The sequence below is a fragment of the Myotis nattereri genome (assembly GCF_964212035.1).
Source record: "Myotis nattereri genome assembly, chromosome: 3".
In the NCBI taxonomy this organism is placed as follows: Eukaryota; Metazoa; Chordata; class Mammalia; order Chiroptera; family Vespertilionidae; genus Myotis; species Myotis nattereri.
The window spans coordinates 3,489,910-3,510,855 of NC_138077.1; the positions used below are offsets into that span (position 1 = coordinate 3,489,910).

General features: G+C 54.7%; 1 protein-coding gene across 1 annotated transcript in view; it reads left to right on the top strand.

The window, feature by feature from the left end:
* Positions 1 to 852: 852 nt before the first annotated feature.
* Positions 853 to 20,946, top strand: part of DOP1B (DOP1 leucine zipper like protein B) — a 61,302-nt gene continuing 41,208 nt past the window's right edge. The window contains exons 1-5 of the mRNA XM_081086425.1: positions 853 to 992; positions 5,432 to 5,596; positions 16,675 to 16,856; positions 17,175 to 17,345; positions 19,668 to 19,857. Of these exons, the coding sequence (XP_080942551.1) occupies positions 5,459 to 5,596; positions 16,675 to 16,856; positions 17,175 to 17,345; positions 19,668 to 19,857 (681 nt within the window). The 5' untranslated portion in view covers positions 853 to 992; positions 5,432 to 5,458. The remainder of the gene's footprint in view (positions 993 to 5,431; positions 5,597 to 16,674; positions 16,857 to 17,174; positions 17,346 to 19,667; positions 19,858 to 20,946) is intronic.

Consider the following 20,946-nt stretch of genomic DNA (forward strand, 5'->3'; position numbering starts at 1 on the left):
GCTCTTTAGAGTTGACGAGAAGCCCCATTTCTGAGCCAGAGTGCACGGAAGGAAGCTCATTTCATGAATTAATTTCTTCACTTCGCTGATGCCAAGGGTGGAAAGGTGCGGCGTGTGGGGAGGAGGCACCGTAACCAGAGTGCCCGAGCCTCCTGCGGCCCACCTCCTCCCCAGGGCTTGGGTGACGGGAAGGATAGGGTGAGCCATGGGTCCCAGCTTTCTAAATCCCACGGTTCTCCTATCTGCAACTCCAAACCCCTCCTCAGGCCGGCTGATCCAGTGACCGACGTCCCCTTTTGCTGGGTGGGTCAGGGGAACTCCGGGTGAGAGGCGGAGCCACCCTGTCCATTGTGTGAGGTCTTAGGGGACAGTCTCACAGCGAGGGCGCGAGCTAGTGGCCCCCGCGATGGACGCCCACAGCCCGCGGGGAAGCTGCGCGGGGGTCCCGCCCACTCACTGAGAACCCGCCTCCCAGCCCCTCCGCCAGGTGAGGTGCCGCCTCCTGATCCGTCCCCACTCCACCCCCGCCCCAAGCGTCCAGGATTCGCCCACGGTCCTGCCCCACGCACAGGGCAGCCCTAGTCCCCGCCTCTGCGCGCCGAGGGCCCGCCCACCCGTCCAGCTCTAGAGCCAGCCCTTGGCCCCGCCCCCTAGAGTCAGCCATTGGCCCCACCCAAGCACAGCGGACCGCCCATGGCCACGCCCCTCCGCGCCGAGGGCCCGCCTACTTGTCCCGCCCCCTAGAGCCAGCCCTTGGCCCCGCCCCACGCACAGAGGACCGCCTCCTGCTCCGCCCCGGCGCGCGGAGGTTCCGCCTCCCGGCCCCGCTCCTCTCCCTGGATCCGCAGCTGCACTGGCTCGGGCGCGGCGCTTCCTCCGCGGTCCGGGCTCCGGGCTGCGCCGCCGGTGTCGTCCGCTCTTCCTGCCCCAGCCCGGCCGGCCCCTCCGCGCCGTCCGTGGACGCGTCCCCGACAAAGGCCGCTGCCGCTGTGGTAAGTCGGGCCTGCGCCCTCGGCCGCCCTGTGGGACCAGGGAAGCCGGGGCGTCTCCCGCGGCCCCGCGAGCGGCGAGGCGGCGCGGGCGTCCATCCCGGCGCGCAGGGTCCAGGCTGCGCCGAGGGGTCGGCTCTGGAGTGGAGGCGGTTCCGCAGCGCGACCCGGGCCCGCGCTGCTGCAGTGCGGGGGCGGCTCCCACGAGGCTACGCGTGAGCTCCGGCCCGCGACCCCCGAGGGGCAGCCCGGGAGGCTGGGCAGCGCCGCTCCCTGGTCCCGCGGCTCCCGCGGTGCCGGAAGTGCGGCCACGCCCTGGCCGGGCCGGCGCGGCCTCGGGTCGGCAGGTGGAGGTCAGGGGGTCACGGCCATCAGCCCCACCCCGCCTGCTGGCGGCGGCGCAGCGGTGCCTTTGCTTGCGGTGCGGTCCTGGTCCGGGAGGAGGCTCCAGGGACCGAGACCTTTACGGAGCGCGGGCTTCCCTGTGGAGGGAGGACCGCGGCCCCCGGCTGTCCGCAGAGGAGGGTCCGAGCCGCCGCGCGCTCTGCCCGCCTGGCCCTGCGCCTGGCAGGGTTGCCGCGCCCGCTGGCGTGCGGGCCCCTTCCCGCTCGCGGTGCAGCTGCTCGTGGAGGCTGTGCCCGCGGGCCTTCCCCGAACCTGGGGCAGCTGCCGCACACGCAGGAAAACCTTCGTGGGATGGTTTTGGAAGGAGATGGAGGCCCCCCTCCCCCATCCTCCCCCCTCCCCGCCTGCTCCCACGAGTGTCTTAAAGCTTTCCACAATTTCATTACCACTCTGACATTAAAAATAAAAATAAAAAAGTGCCCTAGAGTTGCCTAAACCAATGAACCAGTCGCCCATGGGTGTTTCTGCGCTATAGACTGAAGGTCGATATCTGTTGATAAGTGTTCTGCTCTTGGGAGCGTGGCTGTCCTTTTTCAGTTTTCATCTAACTCGGAAATGTGCCTTCCTGTAAACATCTTTACAGTGAACTTATTTTAGATCAGGCAGTAGATTTGTACTTGAATTTGTTTTTTAAAATATGTCTTTATTGATTTTTAGTGAGGAAGGGAGAGGGACAGACAGAAACATCAATTGGCTGCCTCTCACAAGACTGACCCCGCAACCTGGGCATGTGCCTGGACCCGAAATGGAACCAGTGACCTTTTGGTATATTCAATGCTCAACCACCAGCCACACCAGCTGGGCGAATTTGGTTTTGTTTTTTTTTTTTTTTTTTTTTTTTTTAATATATTTTATTGATTTTTTACAGAGAGGAAGGGAGAGAGATAGAGAGTTAGAAACATCGATGAGAGAGAAACATCGATCAGCTGCCTCCTGCACATCTCCCACTGGGGATATGCCCGCAACCCAGGTACATGCCCTTGACCGGAATCGAACCCGGGACCCTTCAGTCCGCAGGCCGACGCTCTATCCACTGAGCCAAACCGGTTTCGGCTGGTTTTGTTTTTTTTTTAAATAAATTAAGCATGTGTAAGGTGAGAGAGTTTCTGCTGACATTTTAGATGTTCAGGCAGATACATCTGGTGAGATACACTTGTGTAAGTGACAAGCCTTTTGTTTATTTGTTAGTGGGCTGTAGAACCCTTATCAGTTTTATGAGCTGGCGAGTCTTGCACAGAAAAGTTATTCAGGATAGATTGCAAGATCATTATCAAAAGAGCTACTTTGAGGGCTGAACGCTAACTTTTACCTGTAGCATAACGTAGTGAAGGCTCGGCTCTGATCTGGCCTGCGCTGGCATCCTGATGCTGCCAGTTGCTTGCCCGGTGACCGGGGCAGTTTTTTCTGGAGGGCCTGATTCCCAGCATCCTCGTCTGGAGGCCCATGATACCCAGGTCCCAGGACTCTTGTGTGTTACATGAGAGAAATGCAAACATAAATGATGGATTTACCAAGCCCACCCAGAAGACTTCCTTAATGCATAATATTGAATGCCCCAGATTTTGAAATAAAGGAGCTTGCTTGAATGACTATTTCCAAACTTCTCACCTGTGCTCTTAGTTACACTGACTAGTTCTTTCTTCATATAGCCAACCATAACATTGAACTGCTCCACTTACCTGCCCTTACCTGGCCCACACCCTCCTTGCCCTGAGCACGCACCTGATCGCTGACAAGGCTCTCTTCCTGCTAACTAGCGGTCCATACCTGTGGACTTCAAGGACCCCTGTGGGAGTCAGTCTTAGGATAAGCAGAGTGCCTTAAAGAGAGAGGTAGGTGGAGCCTTGTAGGCCCTGTGGTGAGTGGGGAGGAGTTCGGATTTATTGTAAGTTTAATGGGAAGAGTTTACATGTGATGGGGATGTGTTTTAATTCACGTGAAGAGGATTCTTGGAGCTCTGTGCACCGGAGGGGGCCAGAGTGAAGGGGAAGCATTCAGAGGCCTCTGCAAGCTTGCAAGAGAGAGGTGCGTGCACAGAGGTGCAATAGAAAGAGAGCGAGTCCACAGGTGTTTGGGGAGAAGAGCCAAGTGGACGGGCGGTGAGTGTGGCAGGTGAAGAGAAGGAAGAGTCCGGAATGATGTCAAAGGTTCCGTGGATGGGGAGCCACTTTCTGAGGAAGGAGCATGCTGAGCAGATAGAATCAAGAGTTTTTAGAAAACAGCCTTATTGAGGTATAGCATAACACTCATTCGAGTATACAACTCAGTGATTTTTAGTGAATTTGCAAAGTGTGCAGCCATGGCCATAATCCAATTTTAGCACATTTCCACTTCCCTAAAAAGATCCCTTGTGCCTATTTGCAGTTACTCCCTGTTCCTACTCCCCACCCTCGGCAACCACCAATCTACTTGCGGACTGTATAGATTCAGCTGTTCTGGGCATTTAACACAAATGGAATCATACGTGGCCTTTTGTGACCGGCTTCTTCCCCTAAGCGAGTATTTCCCAAGTTCATCCTTCCTGCAGCCCGTGCCAGTACTTGGTTCCTTCTCATTGCCCAATAGGAGATATGGCCCTTCACCAGGGCCAGTAAGTGAAGGTGGCGAGGCCATGTTTTGCTGAGGGACACTTGAGAGTCTGGTTTGGGATGCACTAAGTTGGAGACACCTGTGCTACTTCCAGGTGGAGGGGTCCAGTGGACATTTACATGAGTCTGGACATCTGAGGGGAGGTTTGGGCAGGTGTTATAAATCCAGGGGTCATTGGCATGAAGATCATATTTGTAAGTTACAGGAATGGGGAGATCACTGAGGATAAAGAGAGAAAGAAAGAGGACCCAAGGCTTGGTGCCAGGAATGCCAACCTTTCCATATCTTGTTGAGTACTTCCCAGAGTTCTAATTTGTTTGAATAGACTGATGGGTTGACTTTCAGATATTTTTAATAGGAAATATTTTTATTTCAAAATGTACATATTGAAGGCAGCCTGGAACCTTACAGGATTCTGGATGTGTAAGCCTACAGAACAGACAAGGACACAGAGCTGCCCTGGCCCTGGGGTTGGACCTGGCGGGGGGCGTGAGAGGGAGGGTGTCCTTTCGTACCTATGAGCCCCTGAAGTCGTAAACATAGAACACTTCATAGATCAGCAGTACACGCTATCAGATTTTTAAATGAGTAAGAACAGAACGACATAGGCCCGTATGTGTATTCTGTACTTTACATCGTATAAGTGAGGGTGCTTCCACAAAGTCAGGTCAGTGCAGCACTGCCTGTTCTTGGTTTCCCTTCGTCACAGTGGGGGAAAAATAAAGGGATGCTGTTGGAGTTGGGAATAGATTGGCTACAGCTTGGGCTTTGTAATAGCTGCAGGGGTTCATATATAATGAATGGCTCTAACCACAGGAATATTCAAGGGCAAGAAGAATAAAATGAGGGTTGCTTGGGCCCTGGTGTAACCACCCTACATGCAGACTCTACACTCTGGCCTAAAGCTGTCAGGGCAGCACCTGGTGGGTGATTGCAGCTTAGTAACTGGACAGGCTGTCAGACGCCACACTCTTACATCTCATGTTTTTTTAACATTTTCCCCCCCACCGGATTTTCTTCGAGAATATTTCCAATTCTCTGTCCTAGTCTAGTTGTAGAGGGTTGCACTGCCCAAAAGCTTGTTTCCTCAGGTTTTATAAACGCCCTACAGTCGGAGGGGCCATCTGCATTCACAGTTACCCATCAGGAACAACATGCATCATCCGGTTTGTAAGTTTCCCTCCTAGAATTATTCTGTCAATGAAGTAAAACCCTGGCATCTTGCTTCTGCCTGCTCCGTCCCTTTGTCCTGCTCAGAATCCAGGAGGCCGGAACTGTTTATCTTTTATCTACCATAGTGCCTGGCCCAGAAGCCTTGCTAAATATTTGAATTGGATCACCTATTCCGGGAGTTTGTGGACGGGCACCTGTCCTCGGTAGCTCTGGGCTAGGTGTGATGTGTGTCCTTGAATAACTGCCTCATTTGTTTATTTTTGATTCGCTTTTAGATACTTTCTCTGCTGTGAGAATGTAAGATGGATCCAGAAGAGCAGGAACTATTACATGACTACCGATACAAAAATTACTCTTCAGGGATTGAAAAGGCTTTAAGAAATTTTGAGTCCTCCAGTGAATGGGCGGATCTCATCTCTTCACTGGGCAAGCTCAACAAGGTATGTGGGCGGAGCGCGTTTGGATTGCGTGGAGGTGGTACACCGCTCTCCTTTACTTTCCTAAGGGACTGTCTTACTCTTACACCACTGTTAACCAGTCAGTGCACATCCCTCCTTCCAGCTTTTTCCCTGAGCATAGCATCAGTGTGGACATTAGTAGAAGAGCCAGTCTTTTCTCAACAATGAAATTGCCCAGTCAATTACTCAAAGATGGATTGTTCTCTTTGTACTGCTTAGGATTTATATGGCTTTTTCTTCTTAGGTTTACTTTTAAATAAATATTTTTCTTGATTTCATAGAGAAAGGGAGAGGGCGAGAGATAGGAACATCAATGATGACAGAATGGCTGCCTCGTGCATGCCCCCCATTGGGGACCAAGCCCACAGCTTGGGCATGTGCCCTGACTGGGAATCGAACCGTGACCCCCTGGTTCATAGGTCAACACTCAACCACTGAGCCACACCAGTCAGGATTTGGTTTATTCTTGACCATTTTTCTGCTGATTGGTAACTCCTGGAAGAGCAAAGGATGAAATAAATAATGAAATCTACCTGGAAACTGTGTGTGTGTTTGGACGAGGAGAAGAGGTCAGGCCTAGGAAGACCCGAACTGGTCAAGTGCGGGCTTGACCTTGTGTGCTGGGATGGGGCCGTTGTATTTTCCCATGCTGCTCAGAAGGGGGATGGCACAGTAATGGCCAAGTGCTCAGAGGACCATGTGACCACAGGCGGAGCTTATCTGGGCTCTGTGGCTGTGGGGCCAGGACGCCTGGCTGGGGTACCTGCCTTTTGAGCCCAGTGCTATGTGGGAGTTGGGGGTGCCCCTCCCTACTCTGCAGCTCTCCAGCCCCCAGGTCGCCGACACTGGGGACTCTGACAAACCTCACTCGAGAGAAAGGATCTCTCCATCTACCTCTTCAAGGCATAGGCGGGGAGTGAGGAACGCCAGAGGCTGACCCCGGTGCAGTGCCTGGCAGCGGTCCGCCCGGCTTCCAGAGCAGCTCCCCGCACTCCCCCGGGCTGTCGGGCACGCAGATAAGGCAGTGATCACAGGTTGTGCCCGGAAGCTGTGTGTGTCCTGCAAAGTATATTTACAACCTGTGGTCGTCACGGCTGGGCGCTGGCTGGATGCACATGCCAGAAAAGAGCAAGTCAGAGCCTGGGAGTCGGGTTGAGAGTGCTGGCTCAGGAATTCCCAAGCTGACACCACACTCGCGTCGTGCCTGAAGGTGGCTTCCTCTGTCAGGGGAAGGGAGAGGCGCTGGGGTAGGATTTAGGTGTATGCAGGTTCTTCCAGATTTTTCGACGTTTTAGTTCTCGATTCTCCTGCAATCTAAAGATAGCGTACTTATTTTTGGAGGGTGTGTGTTCATTATTTTTATGTTGAGGTAAAATTCACCTAACATAAAATTTACCATTAACCATTTTAGACTGTATTGTTAAAGGGATTTCAATACATTCACGATGTGGTGAATCACCACTCTCTAGTTCCAGAACATTTCCACCATCCCCAGCGGAAATCCTTCCCAGCCCTGCCCCGCCCCCACCCCTCTGAGATGCTTTCTGTGTCTATGGACACAGAGAGATGGAATGATACAACAGGTGGCCTTTTGTGTCTGGCTTCTTGCAGTTAGCATGTGTTCAGGGTTCATCCAAGTTGTAAGATGTATCAGTATTGTATTCCTTTTCATGACCAAATAATAAGGACAGACCACATCTTGTGTATCCATGCATCCGTCGGTGACCTTTAGGTTTCCACTGTGAGGCTGTTTAGTGCTGCGATGAACATTTGTGTACAAATTTTTGTACACAATTTTTGTACAAAATTTTTGTACATTTGAGCACCTGTTCTCCCTTCTTCAGGGCATATACCTAGGAGTGGAATTTAAATGCAGGTTATCAAGTACAGTTACAACCTTTTTTTTTTTTTAATATATTTTTTTTATTGATTTTTCACAGAGAGGAAGGGAGAGAGATGGAGAGAGTTAGAAACATCGATGAGAGAGAAACATCAATCAGCCGCCTCCTGCACATCCCCCATAGGGGATGTGCCCGCAACCCAGGTACATGCCCTTGACCGGAATTGAACCCGGGACCTCCCAGTCCGCAGACTGACGCTCTATCCACTGAGCCAAACCGGTTTCGGCACAACCTTTCTTTTTTAAAAAATATATTTTATTGATTTTTTTACAGAGAGGAAGGGAGAGGGATAGAGAGTTAGAAACATCGGTGAAAGAGAAACATCCATCAGCTGCCTCCTGCACACCCCCTACTGGGGATGTGCCCGCAACCAAGGTATATGCCCTTGGCCGGAATCGAACCTGGGACCCTTCAGTCCGCAGGCCGATGCTCTATCCATTGAGCCAAACCGGTTAGGGCTGTTACAACCTTTCTTTAAGGAGCTTTTCAAGCATTGGGCATTCATTCATTCATTCAATAGGTATTTGAGCGCCTACAACATGCCAGTACTGTTCTAGGTATCAGGGTACAGCAGAGAGCAAAGGGGAAGCTGGGCGATAAACAAAACACCTGGGATCTTAGCTGGAAGAGTATTGTGGGAACAGTAAGGAGGGAGGAGACAGTAAGTGTTGGGGGGATGGCACAATATTAAATGGGTTCATCGAGGAAGGCCTTGCCGAGAAGGTGCCATTTGACCAAGTTCCGAGGCTGTGCCATGTCTGCGGCCAGTGAGGCCACGGAGCAAGCGAGGGATGGGGAGAGCATAGGAGATGAGGCCACAGCGGCAAGGGGTGGGGAGGGCTCCTGGTCTTGTAGGTCCTTTAAAGCGAGCCTGACAGCGGCCACCAAGTCCTCAGGGAGCCCTGGGAGCTGAGCAGAGGGCATGGCCTGGCTTCCCGCCTGGTTTGCTGGAACCACTTCCAGCTGCTCCCTGGGGCAGGAAACAGGACGGGTCGGGGAGGCAGAGATAGGGACACCACAGAGCTGTTCCCGTAAGGAGGTGGTGCTGTGGGGCAGGTGTGGATTCCAAACAGACTTGGTGGGAATAGCTAACAGGACTCCTTGTGGATAAGATGTGGGGTGTAAGAAAAAGAGGAGCCAAGTGCGACTCCCAGGCTTTCTCCCGGGTCTTCAGCTTGAGGAGACGCAAAGATGTGAGGCAAGGATGGGGTGGGGAGACCGGAGGAGCTGGCTCCGTGGGTGGGCAGGGAGAAGGGGTCACTTTGGGATGGGTTAGTGTGATCAGGTAGATGTGTGAAGGCATTTGGATGTGAGTCGTATTGGATAAAAGTTTAAAAACACCAGTTTTTGTACCAGTTGGTACCCAGTCCTCTAATCCCACTACTGTGTCCTCTTTGCTCGAGCTTCCTGTCCTGCTGCTGTGATTAGGCAGTGAGTGGGAACAGCCCCTGTGAAAAATTTACAAGAAATCGGTGGGATGAGGGTGACACTGTCCCTACCTCAGCCCTGCCTGTGACAGGCGACACTCCTAGAGAGCGTACCGTGTGCTGAGGACCTGCCCTGCGTTACTGTAATCCTCACAGCCTGTCTTGACATTGGTCTCAGTCTAAGCAACTTGTGAAGGTCATGGCCAGCAAGTGGCGGAGGGAGGACTCAGACCCTGCCTGCCTGGCTGCAGAGCCCAGCGCCTGAGCTTCTTTCATGCCTGTGCCTGCGAGGCTCACAGAAGGGACAGGGTTCACCTCTGTGTGTGAGGGGCGCTGTCTTCCTCATCCCAGTGAGGTGACTGCAATTCTTAGCCCCGTTTTACTGGTGAAGATTCACGTGCCCAATGTCATGTGGCTGTGATTTTTATGGGTTGAATTATATCCTCAAAAAAAAAAAAATTGAGGTCCTCAAGCCCAGAACCTCAGAAGGTGGCCTCATTTGGAGAGGGGGTCTTTACAGAGGACATCGAGTGAAAATGAAGTCATTTGGGGTGGGTCCTGATCCAGTGTGATTGGTGTCCTTGTAAAAAGGGGAAATCTGGACTCAGACACACATGTGGGGAAGGCACCATGTGAGGATGAGGGCAGAGGCTGGGTGATGCAACGATGAGCCGAGGAACCAGAGATTACCAGCTGACTCCAGAGAGAGAGGCCCCTGGAGCAGAGCCTCCCGCAGCCTCGGGAGGAGCCAGCCCTGCCCACCCCGGGACCTTGGGCTTCGGGCCTGCAGGCTGTGTGGGCGCATTTCTGTTGCTGTGCGTGCTGTGTGGTGCTTTGTTACAGCAGGCCTGGCAAACTGATACAGGAACAGGACCGAGGCATGAACACCTGGGTGCTGGGGACACAGCAGTCAACACGGGGTTCCTACTCTCAGGGCGCAGGGCGGTGGTGGCAGGAGGCAGGCAGCAAACAGAAATGTGCTCAGAGCGAAGAGGAAAGTAAACCAGGAAGGGAGAAGGATGGGTGCTAGGTTAGACAGAGATGGCTCTGATAACGTGACATTTGAGGTTTGAGCAGAGGCCTGGATGCAGTGAGTGAGCTGCTGGGGAGGCCATCTGGGGCCTGGGCCTGGGTCCAAGGTGCATGGGGGAGGGCGTGGCTGGCTGAGAGGTGACAGGAGAGGAGGGAGGAGGTACCAGGGCTGGTCTCGGGTTTTGTTCTGGGAGGGCAGGAAGCCATGGAGCTTACAGGAAGGTTAGGAGCAAGGTGATTGCTGCCTCACCTGGTAGGAGAACCCCTCAGGCTGATGCCTGGGGGTGAGCCCGAGCCTGGGAGTGTCCGGGTGGCAGCGGGCAGTGTCAGCTCCAGATCAGTTACTGGACAGGGGGTTTGAGAAGGCGCTGGGGGGAGCAAGCCTTAGTGATTGCCTCTGCATTCAAGGCCACCTGAAAAAATAAATAAATAAATAAAAAGGACACCTGAAAACTACAAAGGACACTTGCTGGGAGTTGATGTGAACAGAGAATTTTCTTAAGGCTTTACTAGTAGTGACGGTTAGATTTCTTGGACTCCTGCATGAGCACAGAAATTGAGTGAGTAAATTAGTGATGAGTAAGTAAGACATCTAAATGCAAATAGAAACAGTGCTGTAGTCTACAGGGTCAGGTCAAGAGGCTGATGGAGACACTGAAGCTCAGACTTGCTTGAGGCCTCCCAGCCCCACGGGCAGTATTTCAGCTGAGCCAGGGCCGCTGGGAGGCCCACATGGGGTCAGGGGTGAGGGTGCGGATGTCGGGGAGTGCTGAGCAGCTGAGAAATGAGTGAAACATAAGCCTGGGGACACGGAAAGCGTGCCACCAGCCACCTGTGTTTCTTCATCGGAAGACGGGGAACATGGGTGACCGTGGTGAGGGTGAGTGGCTTTTACAGTGTGCAGGCTGTAGTAAATTCTGGGGGGACAGAATAAAGAGCAGAATTGGAACCTGTGCTGTAGGTGGTCTGTGAGACAGCGTGTCGCTTCCCCGGTATCTTAACCAGGAGATTGGGGGGCCATGGCGCTCCTGTCGTGTGTGCGTGTGCGTGCGCGGGTGTTGAGTGTTAACCCTGACACACTGGGCAAGTGCAGACAGAATGACACTCGGCACGAGTCTAACCCGCACGACCTGCCGATGGTAGGTGACGGCACTCTTTCTGTGTGTGAAGCCGGGTGGTCAGGTTGCTTGTGACGGCTGCACAGCCGATGAGAGTGGGCCCCGTGTCCCCCATCATGTCCCCCATCGTGTCCCCAGTATTGCCTTTCTGGGTTCTTCCTCCGAGTGAGACCAGCAGAGCGCCCCTTCCACAGCCGGCCAGCAGCTGAACTTCTGCAAGTGAGTGTGAGCTGCCAGGCCCGGGGCTCCAGCAGGTGGTACGTCCAGATGCTTAGTACCAGCTGCACGTCCACCACACTGTGCCCGCCTCTGCGGCCTGGCCTGGTGTTTGCCCAGAAAGTGCAGTCAATATTCACTGCGACAAGGTAAAGCGGATTCAAAAGAAGAATTTTAAAAAGGAAACAGTGTATTCTGACGCAGCTGTCTGAGCTGCTGCCGGGGCTTCAGTGCCTCTGGGGTCTGGGGGTGGCTGTCGGGACCTGCTGAGTTGATGATTGGGTGCCCTGCTGCAGTGCGGTGACGGTGACGGTGACGGTAACGGTGACGCTTTGGAGGAGGAAGCTCCTCGTTTACAGAGGAGTTGGACACTGTCAGTCCCCCAGTTAAACAAGAGCTGACCTCACTGGCTGCCCGTGAGTCCCCACCCATGTTGTGCCTTTTTCTCCAGCTGTCACTCCCCACTTCACCCAGCCTGGGAAGGTGGCCAGGCCACTGCCGTTTCAGGGGAGGCAGGACACACTCAGCGTCGGTGCTTGGCCTCCTTTCATGTGGGAGGCCCTGGCCAGTCCTTTCTGTTGCCCTTCTTTCTGGAAGGGAAGGCCCGTGGCAAATGCTTAATGACTGTTCCAGCCGCTGCCACCTGGCCGGTCTTACTCACGTACTGTACTGCGTTGTTTTCGCGGCAGGAAACGAGCATCCTTATGAAGCTGGCCGACTTCCAGAAGGAAGCCAGGCGGTGTTTTGCCGTTTGCTTGATGGAGATGCTTTTAACTGGCGACGAGCACCTGGCGCTCTGAGTCAGCCTCACTCGGTGCTTGGCTCTCAGTAGGGAAAGGGAACATTTGCCATTTCATTTCACAGGCTAACACAGTTTACAATCACACACAGTTCCCCCGCCCGTGTTGTGAAACTACCTTTTTTTTTTTTTTTTTTTATATTTTATTGATTGTTTACAGAGAGGAAGGGAGAGAGAAAGAGAGTCAGAAACATCGATGAGAGAGAAACATCGACCAGCCGCCTCCTGCACATCTCTCACTGGGGATGTGCCTGCAACCCAGGTACATGCCCTTGACCGGAATCGAACCTGGGACCCTTCAGTCCGCAGGCCGACGCTCTATCCACTGAGCCAAACCGGTTTCGGCGTGAAACTACCTTTAACATTTTAAAAATTGTGATAAAATACACGTACAGTTTATCATCTTAACCATTTTAGGTAAAGTATGCACAACATAAAACTTACTGAATCAGGTTTTGAATCACTTTAAGTGAATTGAATTACTTTTTGAGCCCATGGTCTACCCTTTGGGGTTTTTATGGTGTTTCTCCCACGACCATTCTGGACCGGCTACAAGTCCCAGAGAGGGTCAGACTGTGTCACAGTAAATCAACATGACAGACGCCATCTGGGTGGAGCCAGTAAGACACTTCCTGGTCTCTGTTAGTGAAGCTCGGGTGTGGGTCCAGCCTATTTTTTCAAACTTTTATTTTGTGTTTTATTATTTTGTTTTGCTGAGCCCATGAATCCGGTGAGGTTAAAAATTATTGCAATTACGCCTTAACGATAGCTCGAGTAATACTTTTAAACTAGTATAGTCCATGAGCGAAAGAAACAAGGAAGTTTAATTTCCTGTTTAATTATAGTTTCTCCTTTCTGTTTAGATGTTTAAAAAGTGATTTTGGAAACATGACCCTTTTTTCCTTCCCAATTAATTTGTTTTCCTGAGATATTTATTCTATAGTTGTAGAAGAACATGTCTCAAAAAATGTTTTTAATATGCATCATTTTTCAGTGACCAGTCACTTTGGATTTTTGGTTTCCTGAAAAACACAACCCAAACAATGGAACTTCCCCCAACAATGGAACCATGCTCTACACCTTTCTCCCTGGAGAGGGTCCTCCCAGCAAAGTGAGGGGACAGAGCCTGGAAGGAGAAAGGCAGGGTCAGGGCTGCAACAGCTGGCAGGGGGAGAGGGAACCTCTGCAATACTGGCAGGAGAGGGAACCTCTACAACAGCTGTAGGGGGGAGAGGGAACCTCTACAACAGCTGTAGGGGGGAGAGGGAACCTCTACAACAGCTGTAGGGGGGAGAGGGAACCTCTACAACAGCTGGAGGGGGAGAGGGAACCTCTACAACAGCTGGAGGGGGGAGAGGGAACCTCTACAACAGCTGTAGGGGGGAGAGGGAACCTCTACAACAGCTGGAGGGGGAGAGGGAACCTCTACAACAGCTGTAGGGGGAGAGGGAACCTCTACAACAGCTGGAGGGGGAGAGGGAACCTCTACAACAGCTGGAGGGGGGAGAGGGAACCTCTGCAACAGCTGGCGGGGGGAGAGGGAACCTCTGCAACAGCTGGCAGGGGGAGAGGGAACCTCTGCAACAGCTGGCAGGGTGGAGAGAAGAAAAATTCAGTCATAGCAGCTGGTTCTCCCTCACTGGCCCTGCCCCAAGCTGCACAGGGTTATGAGGAGAAAGCACCTTTCCTTAATGACACCCAGAGTTGGGTGTATTCTGCATCAAGCATGTTTTGGGGATGCTGCTTTGTGCTGCTCACACAGAATGTGTTTTTAGGGGGGCCACAGCCCTGTTTTCTCCGTGTGCTGTCACTGGGAGCAGGAGCACAGCCTGGGGAGTCCAGGGCCGGGAGCATTCCGAGTCTCCTGCACAGAGAGATTCCGACTCTGGCCCTACGATGCGAAAAATTTTCATTCAATATGACTTCTAAAGCCTGTGCCACAAGTGCCACGAGTGACCCCACTCACCTCACTGGCCAGCGTGAGTCTAGCTGCCTTGTCTAGGCTCAGGAGGGCAGAGAAATGAGACCTAATGGTGGGCACAGCCCAAGGCAAACAGACACTTGGGTGTCTCCTTTGCACCTCAGGTGACCTTAGAACTCACAGAGCAAAGGTCAGATTTGGACCCCAGCCGGTGTGGCTCAGTTGGTTGGGAGTCATCCCATGAACCGAGAGGTTAGGGGTTCGATTCACCATCAGGGCACGTGCCCAGTTTGCAGACTCTATCCCCGGCCCCGGAAGGGGAGCATATGGGAGGCAAAGCCAACAGCATGCGTTTCCATCACCTCCTCCCTCCATTGTTTGTTTTTTGGGATTCTTTGGATAAAAGCACATGTAAATATTCTGTTGGCTTTACCTTTGTTTTAAGATATTAGACTCTGAAAAATAATGTTTCAAGGTAAATCTCTAGTTTATCTATTTTTTAAGGATTTGTTATTGATTTTTAGAGAGAGAGGAAAGAAGGGAGAGAGAGAGAGAGAGAGAGAAGCATCGATGTGAGAATGGAACATAGATCCTGCAAGCCCTCTATCTGGGATTGAGCCTGACACTGGCATATTCTCTAACCAGGAATTGAACTGGCAACCTTTCATTGCACAGGATGATGATCAACCAACTCAGCCACAATAGCTTATCTATCTATGTATATAAAAGGCTAACATGCTAAGTGTTTGTCCAGCCGGTAGGTATGATGCACACTGACCACCAGGGGGCAGACACTCAACGCAGGAGCTGCCAAGCTGCAGTGACTTGGCAGCGGTTGTTCTCGGGTGACGCACCCCAAAACTAGAGAGAAGGGAGCTCGATTCCTTGCGGGGCCCTGCAATTCTACCTTTAGCCGTGGGTTATGATGCTGCTGGGGCACTGTCGGCCCCGAATCTAGTTTACTGCACACTTGCATTTGCGTTCTACACCCTGTACGACAGTAACTTTGCTGCAGAGTGCCCTCTCGCACTCTGGGACCCCTTGGGGGATGTCTGAGAGCTGGTTTCAGCCTGATACCCGCAGGCCAGGCCAAGGGACCCCACCTGCCAGAGGACCCCCCCCCCCCCCCTTGCAGCTCACTCTGCAGACGCCCTTTGAGCCATGGCATCACCCCGGGTGCAGCCGGCTGGGGAGAGACTGTGGGAGGTTGGCTCCAGGGCGTGTCCAGCCCATGTGGCCCAGTCTTGCCCCACCGGCCACCTTCTAATTTCCTTTCAGTGTGCACGAATCTGTGCACCAGGTCACTAGTTTTTAAAAAAATGTAGTTTTATTGAACTTGGGAGTTTAGTTAGACTATAGGCTTCTGATGAAAAATACCCTTTTCCTTCCCATCCCTTTACCTCCTGTGAAGCCTCAGTATTTATTTTAGAGGTGGGATCTTTTTGTTTGTTTATAATCCTAAGATGGTCCGGGGGCCAGCGGCTCTGACTCACCGGCAGAGTGCAGTTGGCATTGCCGAGTGTGCCACTTCCTCCAGGCAGCCTACTGTGCTTAGGCACAGAGGACTGAAGACAGCAGAGAGGGAGACAGACCTGCTCCCTCTGAGTGGCCGGCTGCCTAAGTCAGACCATTAGGCAGGCAATTGCTGGAACAGCATTGTAAGTCGGTGGTAGGTGTGCACGTGGAACCCAGTGGAGGAGAAACTGAATGTGGGAGGGGACCATTCTGCCTCCACGAGGGGCACCGAGCTGGTTTCGTGTGAGGAATCAGCAGGGGGTGGGAAGGAAGGCCTTTCGGGCAGAGGGCCAGCGAGGGTCAGCTGAGGCCGCCAGGGGCTGTGTTGTTAGGGTGTGAAGCTGAAGCGGCAGGAGGCGTGCTGTGGAGGCCTTCGAGTGGCTGGTTTAAGGAGTGTGGACTTCACCCTGTCGGCCTTCAGTAAATATTTGTATGAGTACGTCCGCCATAGTGACAGACACGCAGTATTTTAAGCCTGAATCACGAGGACTCACCCGGCCATGGTGCTTGGCGCCTGGATGGTCGGCGTTGACTGCTCACACCCCGTAAGCACACACCAGGGATACGTTAGCACAGACAGGGCCCGGGTCCTGCTTGGGGACACGCAGCCCTGGAGCCAGCAGGGCTCTGTGTCCCAGCTGAGGACTGACTGGGGAAGGTGCCAGGAGTCACAGCCGAGAGGGTCCCCACCCATCTCTTCTGGGCACCACCTGGCTGTGAGGGGCAATTCAGACTCCGCCTCTCCCTGGACAAAGGGCCAGGGGCATCCAGGGAGCACAGTCTTCCCAGGGACGGAGGTGACCTCGTCCCACGTGGAATGCGTGTGCCTGCTCTGTGTAGACGGGGCCTTCCCAGGGGAGCACACGCCTCACCGTGCACAGGTGCTCACGTGTGGCCTGACAGTGAGTCACTTGGAGGGAGCCAGCTTTCCCTGGCTCTCGAGCCCGGAGCCTGCCTCCTCCCCAGCATTGGGGGCGTCCCCGGCCTTGTGTGCTGGAGCCTGGCTGGTGCCCCAGGCCCTCATCCAGTCGCTCTGTTCTCCTGTTCTGTCTCGTCTCTCACAGCCACCTGGGCCTGCTGGTGTCTGCTATGGTCATCATCTTCTTCCTCGTGCGTTTCTCTCGTTTCCAGGCTCTTCAGAGCAACCTGAAGTATTCCCTGTTGCCACGACGGCTCCTCATCAGCAAGAGACTGGCTCAGTGCCTGCACCCTGCCCTGCCCAGTGGGGTGCACCTGAAGGCCCTGGAAACCTATGAGATCATCTTTAAAATTGTGGGCACCAAATGGCTGGCCAAGGATTTGTTCCTGTACAGGTACGCCAGCTTCCCCAGGGCCCCCTTATTATCCAGGTAACCCGTGTTTCCTTCACAAGATCAGTGAGTGACAAACTGCAGAGCTCAGGGGTGTGCAGCGGTCACCAGGAGACGAGGGCTCACCTCCCGGAGCCCGTCCTCCAGACGCCTCTCTAAGGGTGTGGGTGCGTGCTGGCCCGTGGCCCCCTCGGTGCTGGCAGTGCGTCCTGACCATCTCAGGACAGGCAGGGGTCTGCATCTCCAGCTGGGACGCCGGTGGCTGCCCATCTGGAACTCCTGAGTGGGTCTCACTCACCCTCTCGCCTCTTCTCCCCCAAGCTGTGGGCTGTTCCCGCTCCTGGCACACGCGGCCATGTCGGTGCGGCCCGTGCTGCTGGGCCTGTATGAGAAGTACTTCCTGCCACTGCAGAGGCTGCTCCTGCCCAGTCTCCAGGCCTTCGTCATCGGCCTGCTGCCCGGCCTGGAGGAGGGCTCGGAGATCTACGACAGGTGGGTCTCAGCGCACCGCGGCTCCGCCCGTCCAGGCTGTCGTGGGCCAAGCCGTTGGCGTCTTGTGGGAGAATCTGGGGGAAAGTGCAGAGATGCACGGAGCAGGGCCAGGTGTGGAAGTGGGGCCAACCGTGTACATGTCTGGTCTGGTCTCTGCTTGACCGAGTACCGTGTTCTCCTGAGAACACCTCCTTTTACGGGTGGGGAGGACGGAAAGGTTTCCGGGTCTCTCAGTCCGAGTGACAGTGACGGGGTTCTGACCCACGAATGGCAGATCCGAGCCCTTCCTGCCGCACTAGGCTGCTTGCCAATAAGAAAGCCAGGCCAGGTCTCCGTGCTGGGCAGGGCGTGAAAAGGTGATGCTTAGCAGGCTGGCTGGACGCTTTCAGCAGCACTGGGAGAAATTTGTGAAGCGGACACGGCAGGCGTTTCCGTCCCTGCTTCGGCGGGAGAGGGCAGACACCCATTCAGACTGCGGAGTGTACACCGTGTCCCGCTTCTCTGGAGAGCTGATGGGAGGCTTTCCCACATGAATAGAGCAGGCAGCCTCTGCTCATGTGATCGCTTTCAGGGCCCACGTGCAGCCCGACCGGGAGGCTTAGAAACCTCTGGCTGGCAGCAGTTTTCATGTGATTACACACCCACCACTCGTTCCACGCCAGTCCCTAGTCACCCCCCCTTTGCCTTGGTGTGGGGGCTGCCCTGGGGTGGGGAGGGGGCGTGCAGGGGTGGAATCAAGGAATTGATCCAGGGTCTGCTAGCCAAGGGAACCAAGCAGTCAATGACGTGAGGGCAGGTCTAGTGACCAAGGGTGGTTTGAGTCACCAGGATCTGTGTGGGATTTGACAGCCCATCAGGAATGTAAGCCTGGCCGTTTCCAGCTGTCACATGGAGTGGGCAGGTGCAGCTCTCCGTTCTGGTGGAGAATCACGTGTACTGTGGGTGGGGTCACTTGGATCCGCTGCCTTAGGAGGCAGTCTGGCTCCCTGCCATTTCAAAGCCTGACCACCATGCCCGGTGGCTGCCCATGGTGAGGTGAAAGGTCAAGGTCACAGAGGGGTCAGGGAGAGGACCTTTACCAGACTCTGTCTCTTGACTCCTAGACCAGGCTCTTCCTAGAGGTTCTGGCTCATTCATGTTGACCAGCCAGGTGCATGTATGTCTGGGTGTGAAGTGCTTTTTCCATTGTCTGACATGAACACCAGTTCCCAAAATGGCCTGCATTTAAAAAGTCTGTCAGAGTGGATGACAGAAGGGCGTCAGTAGTTGGGGTGCTTCTGTGTGTTCTCTTCGTTGAGAAACGGGGGTTCGCTATTTTTTCCTTACACTGTGGTTTCTTGCCATGGAACCCGGAGCGAGTAGAGCTGCATGGGCCGCTGAGAAGATGGGCTGGGACAGGAAGCCAAGCCCAGGGTCTGCAGCCCCGGAAGTCGTTCAGTGCCAGCTCTCCGAGGGAGATGCTGGGCGCGGGCTCTAGGGTCCCTGACCGCACGTCGGGGTACAGTCATTGAGGCGACGCACAGATGTTTTTGTCACTGTATCCCTGTCTGTCTGAGAGAGTTCTCCGGAGCTGAGCCGGCAGCGCCAGCAAGCACTGTGCAAGGACAGGAGCGGGGTGGGGTCACGGTGTCATGCCGGCGGAGACGCAGGGGGTGAGGCAGGCGGGGCTCAGGCGGGCGGGGGGCCCAGGGTCGTGGTGCTGGTTGGTGCTGCTTAGAGAGCGGAGGGCGGGATGGGCCGGGGTCAGGCCCTAGTGTTCACGCTGGCTTTCCAGCCCCCGATGCCGCGCGCCGACCCGACCACGCTCCTTCGTGAAGAGCCTGTGAGCAGCTGCACAGCTGCGGGGACCTTGACCCTGGTGCTGTGGTGACCTGGGTGCTGCGGTGACCCGGGTGCTGCGGGGACCTTGACCCTGGTGCTGTGGTGACCTGGGTGCTGCGGTGACCCGGGTGCTGCGGGGACCTTGACCCTGGTGCTGTGGTGACCCGGGTGCTGCGGGGACCTTGACCCTGGTGCTGTGGTGACCTGGGTGCTGCGGTGACCCGGGTGCTGCGGTGACCCTGGTGCTGCGGTGACCTGGGTGCTGTGGCTATGTGGCCTGTCACCTGCTGCCTGTGGGCCAGGAAGCTGTAGCTCCCAGGAAGTGTGTGTTTTAGCAGATTCAGTGACAGTGGCAGGTGAGCAAACAGAAAGACAGAGAGCAGCAGCTCAGAGAGTGCTTTCCACGGCCCGGAGAGCGAGCCGGGCTCTTCCTGGAGCAGCACCGCGAGGCGTGGGCACGTGGGGGAGGAGCCCTGAAACTCTGTGATCTCTTGTCCACAGGACAGACGCCCTGCTCCTGCGACTGTCCCTGGTGGTCGGCAAAGAGGTGTTCTACGCTGCCCTCTGGGGGAGTGTGCTGGCCAGCCCGGCCGTCCGCCTGCCCGCCTCGCTCTTTGTGGTCGGCCACATCAGCAGGGACTCGCCCGGCAAGGAGCAGAAGCACATGCTGGGGACGGACCACCAGCTCACGGTGGGTGCTGGCTTCTCGCTGGGGGTGGCGGCCGCTGGGCACGCAGTCCCGGGCTGTCACTGGGGCCACAGAGGGACGTCAGTGGAGTCCGAGTGTGTGTGAGGATGAGCAGCTGAGCCGGACGAGGTGGGGGTGTCCTCAGGTGCAAGGAACCCCAGGATGGCGGTGCTTGTTTTTAACACACGCATTGCGGTGTGTATATTCGGACGCGTGTTGTTCACAGGCGAGGGGCCCTGCAGGAGGCCCTGCTCCTCAGCAGACTATTAGCGGTGACGTTCCCGAGAGCCTTGCACAGACTCTGCCGCTTTATAAAACCCTGCTCGCCCCTCTGCCTGCGTCCCGCTGTCCACTGCCCGCCCGGGAGGCTCCTCCTCTGGCCACCGCCTGGGTCCCACCCCAGCCACATCTCTGGCTGCTCTCTAACCTAGACTGTCGGGGTTCCTCTGGTGCCCATCCCCTCCCCTTCGAGGACAGCTCTCTTCCCTGGCTGGGACACGCCTTCTCGTGACCTTAAAACACAGGAACTTCCCAGGGTTTGGCCTCTTTTCCCAAACGCACCTTCGTGTTTAATGGCCTGCTGTCTAGCGCCACCTAGTGGTGCACCCACACTTGGAACGGAAAACGTTGGCAATGGAATTCAGCTGTGAGAAAGGCAGCAGCTTGGTGTGAATTACCCTGAGTCCCTTCCTCTTTGCAGCGAGGGTATAATAGGTCTTCCTCACGGGCCCTCGAGGGTTCAGTGAAGAGACTGATGACACGCCCTGCGCTGTGCTTAGCACCCGGAGAGCCTCATAAATGCGTCCTGTCTCCTGCCCATTGGTACCGCATCTGTCTGTCTGTCTCCGTGCTCACGGTCCTGCTCCAACTTCCGCAGTCTTGCTTCCGGACCACAGCATAACTTCTAACTGGTGTTTCTCCTTCCCATTCCCTACCCTTCCCCTCCCTTCCCATTACTAAGAGGTTTGCATAATTTTGCTCATGTCTACACTGTGTGAAAAATATCTGGCTTCTGTTGCCCAAAGTCTAAACTCTAGAGTGTTCTTAACAGTCTGCTCCCAACCCACCAAATACCTCACTCTCCCCTTCCGG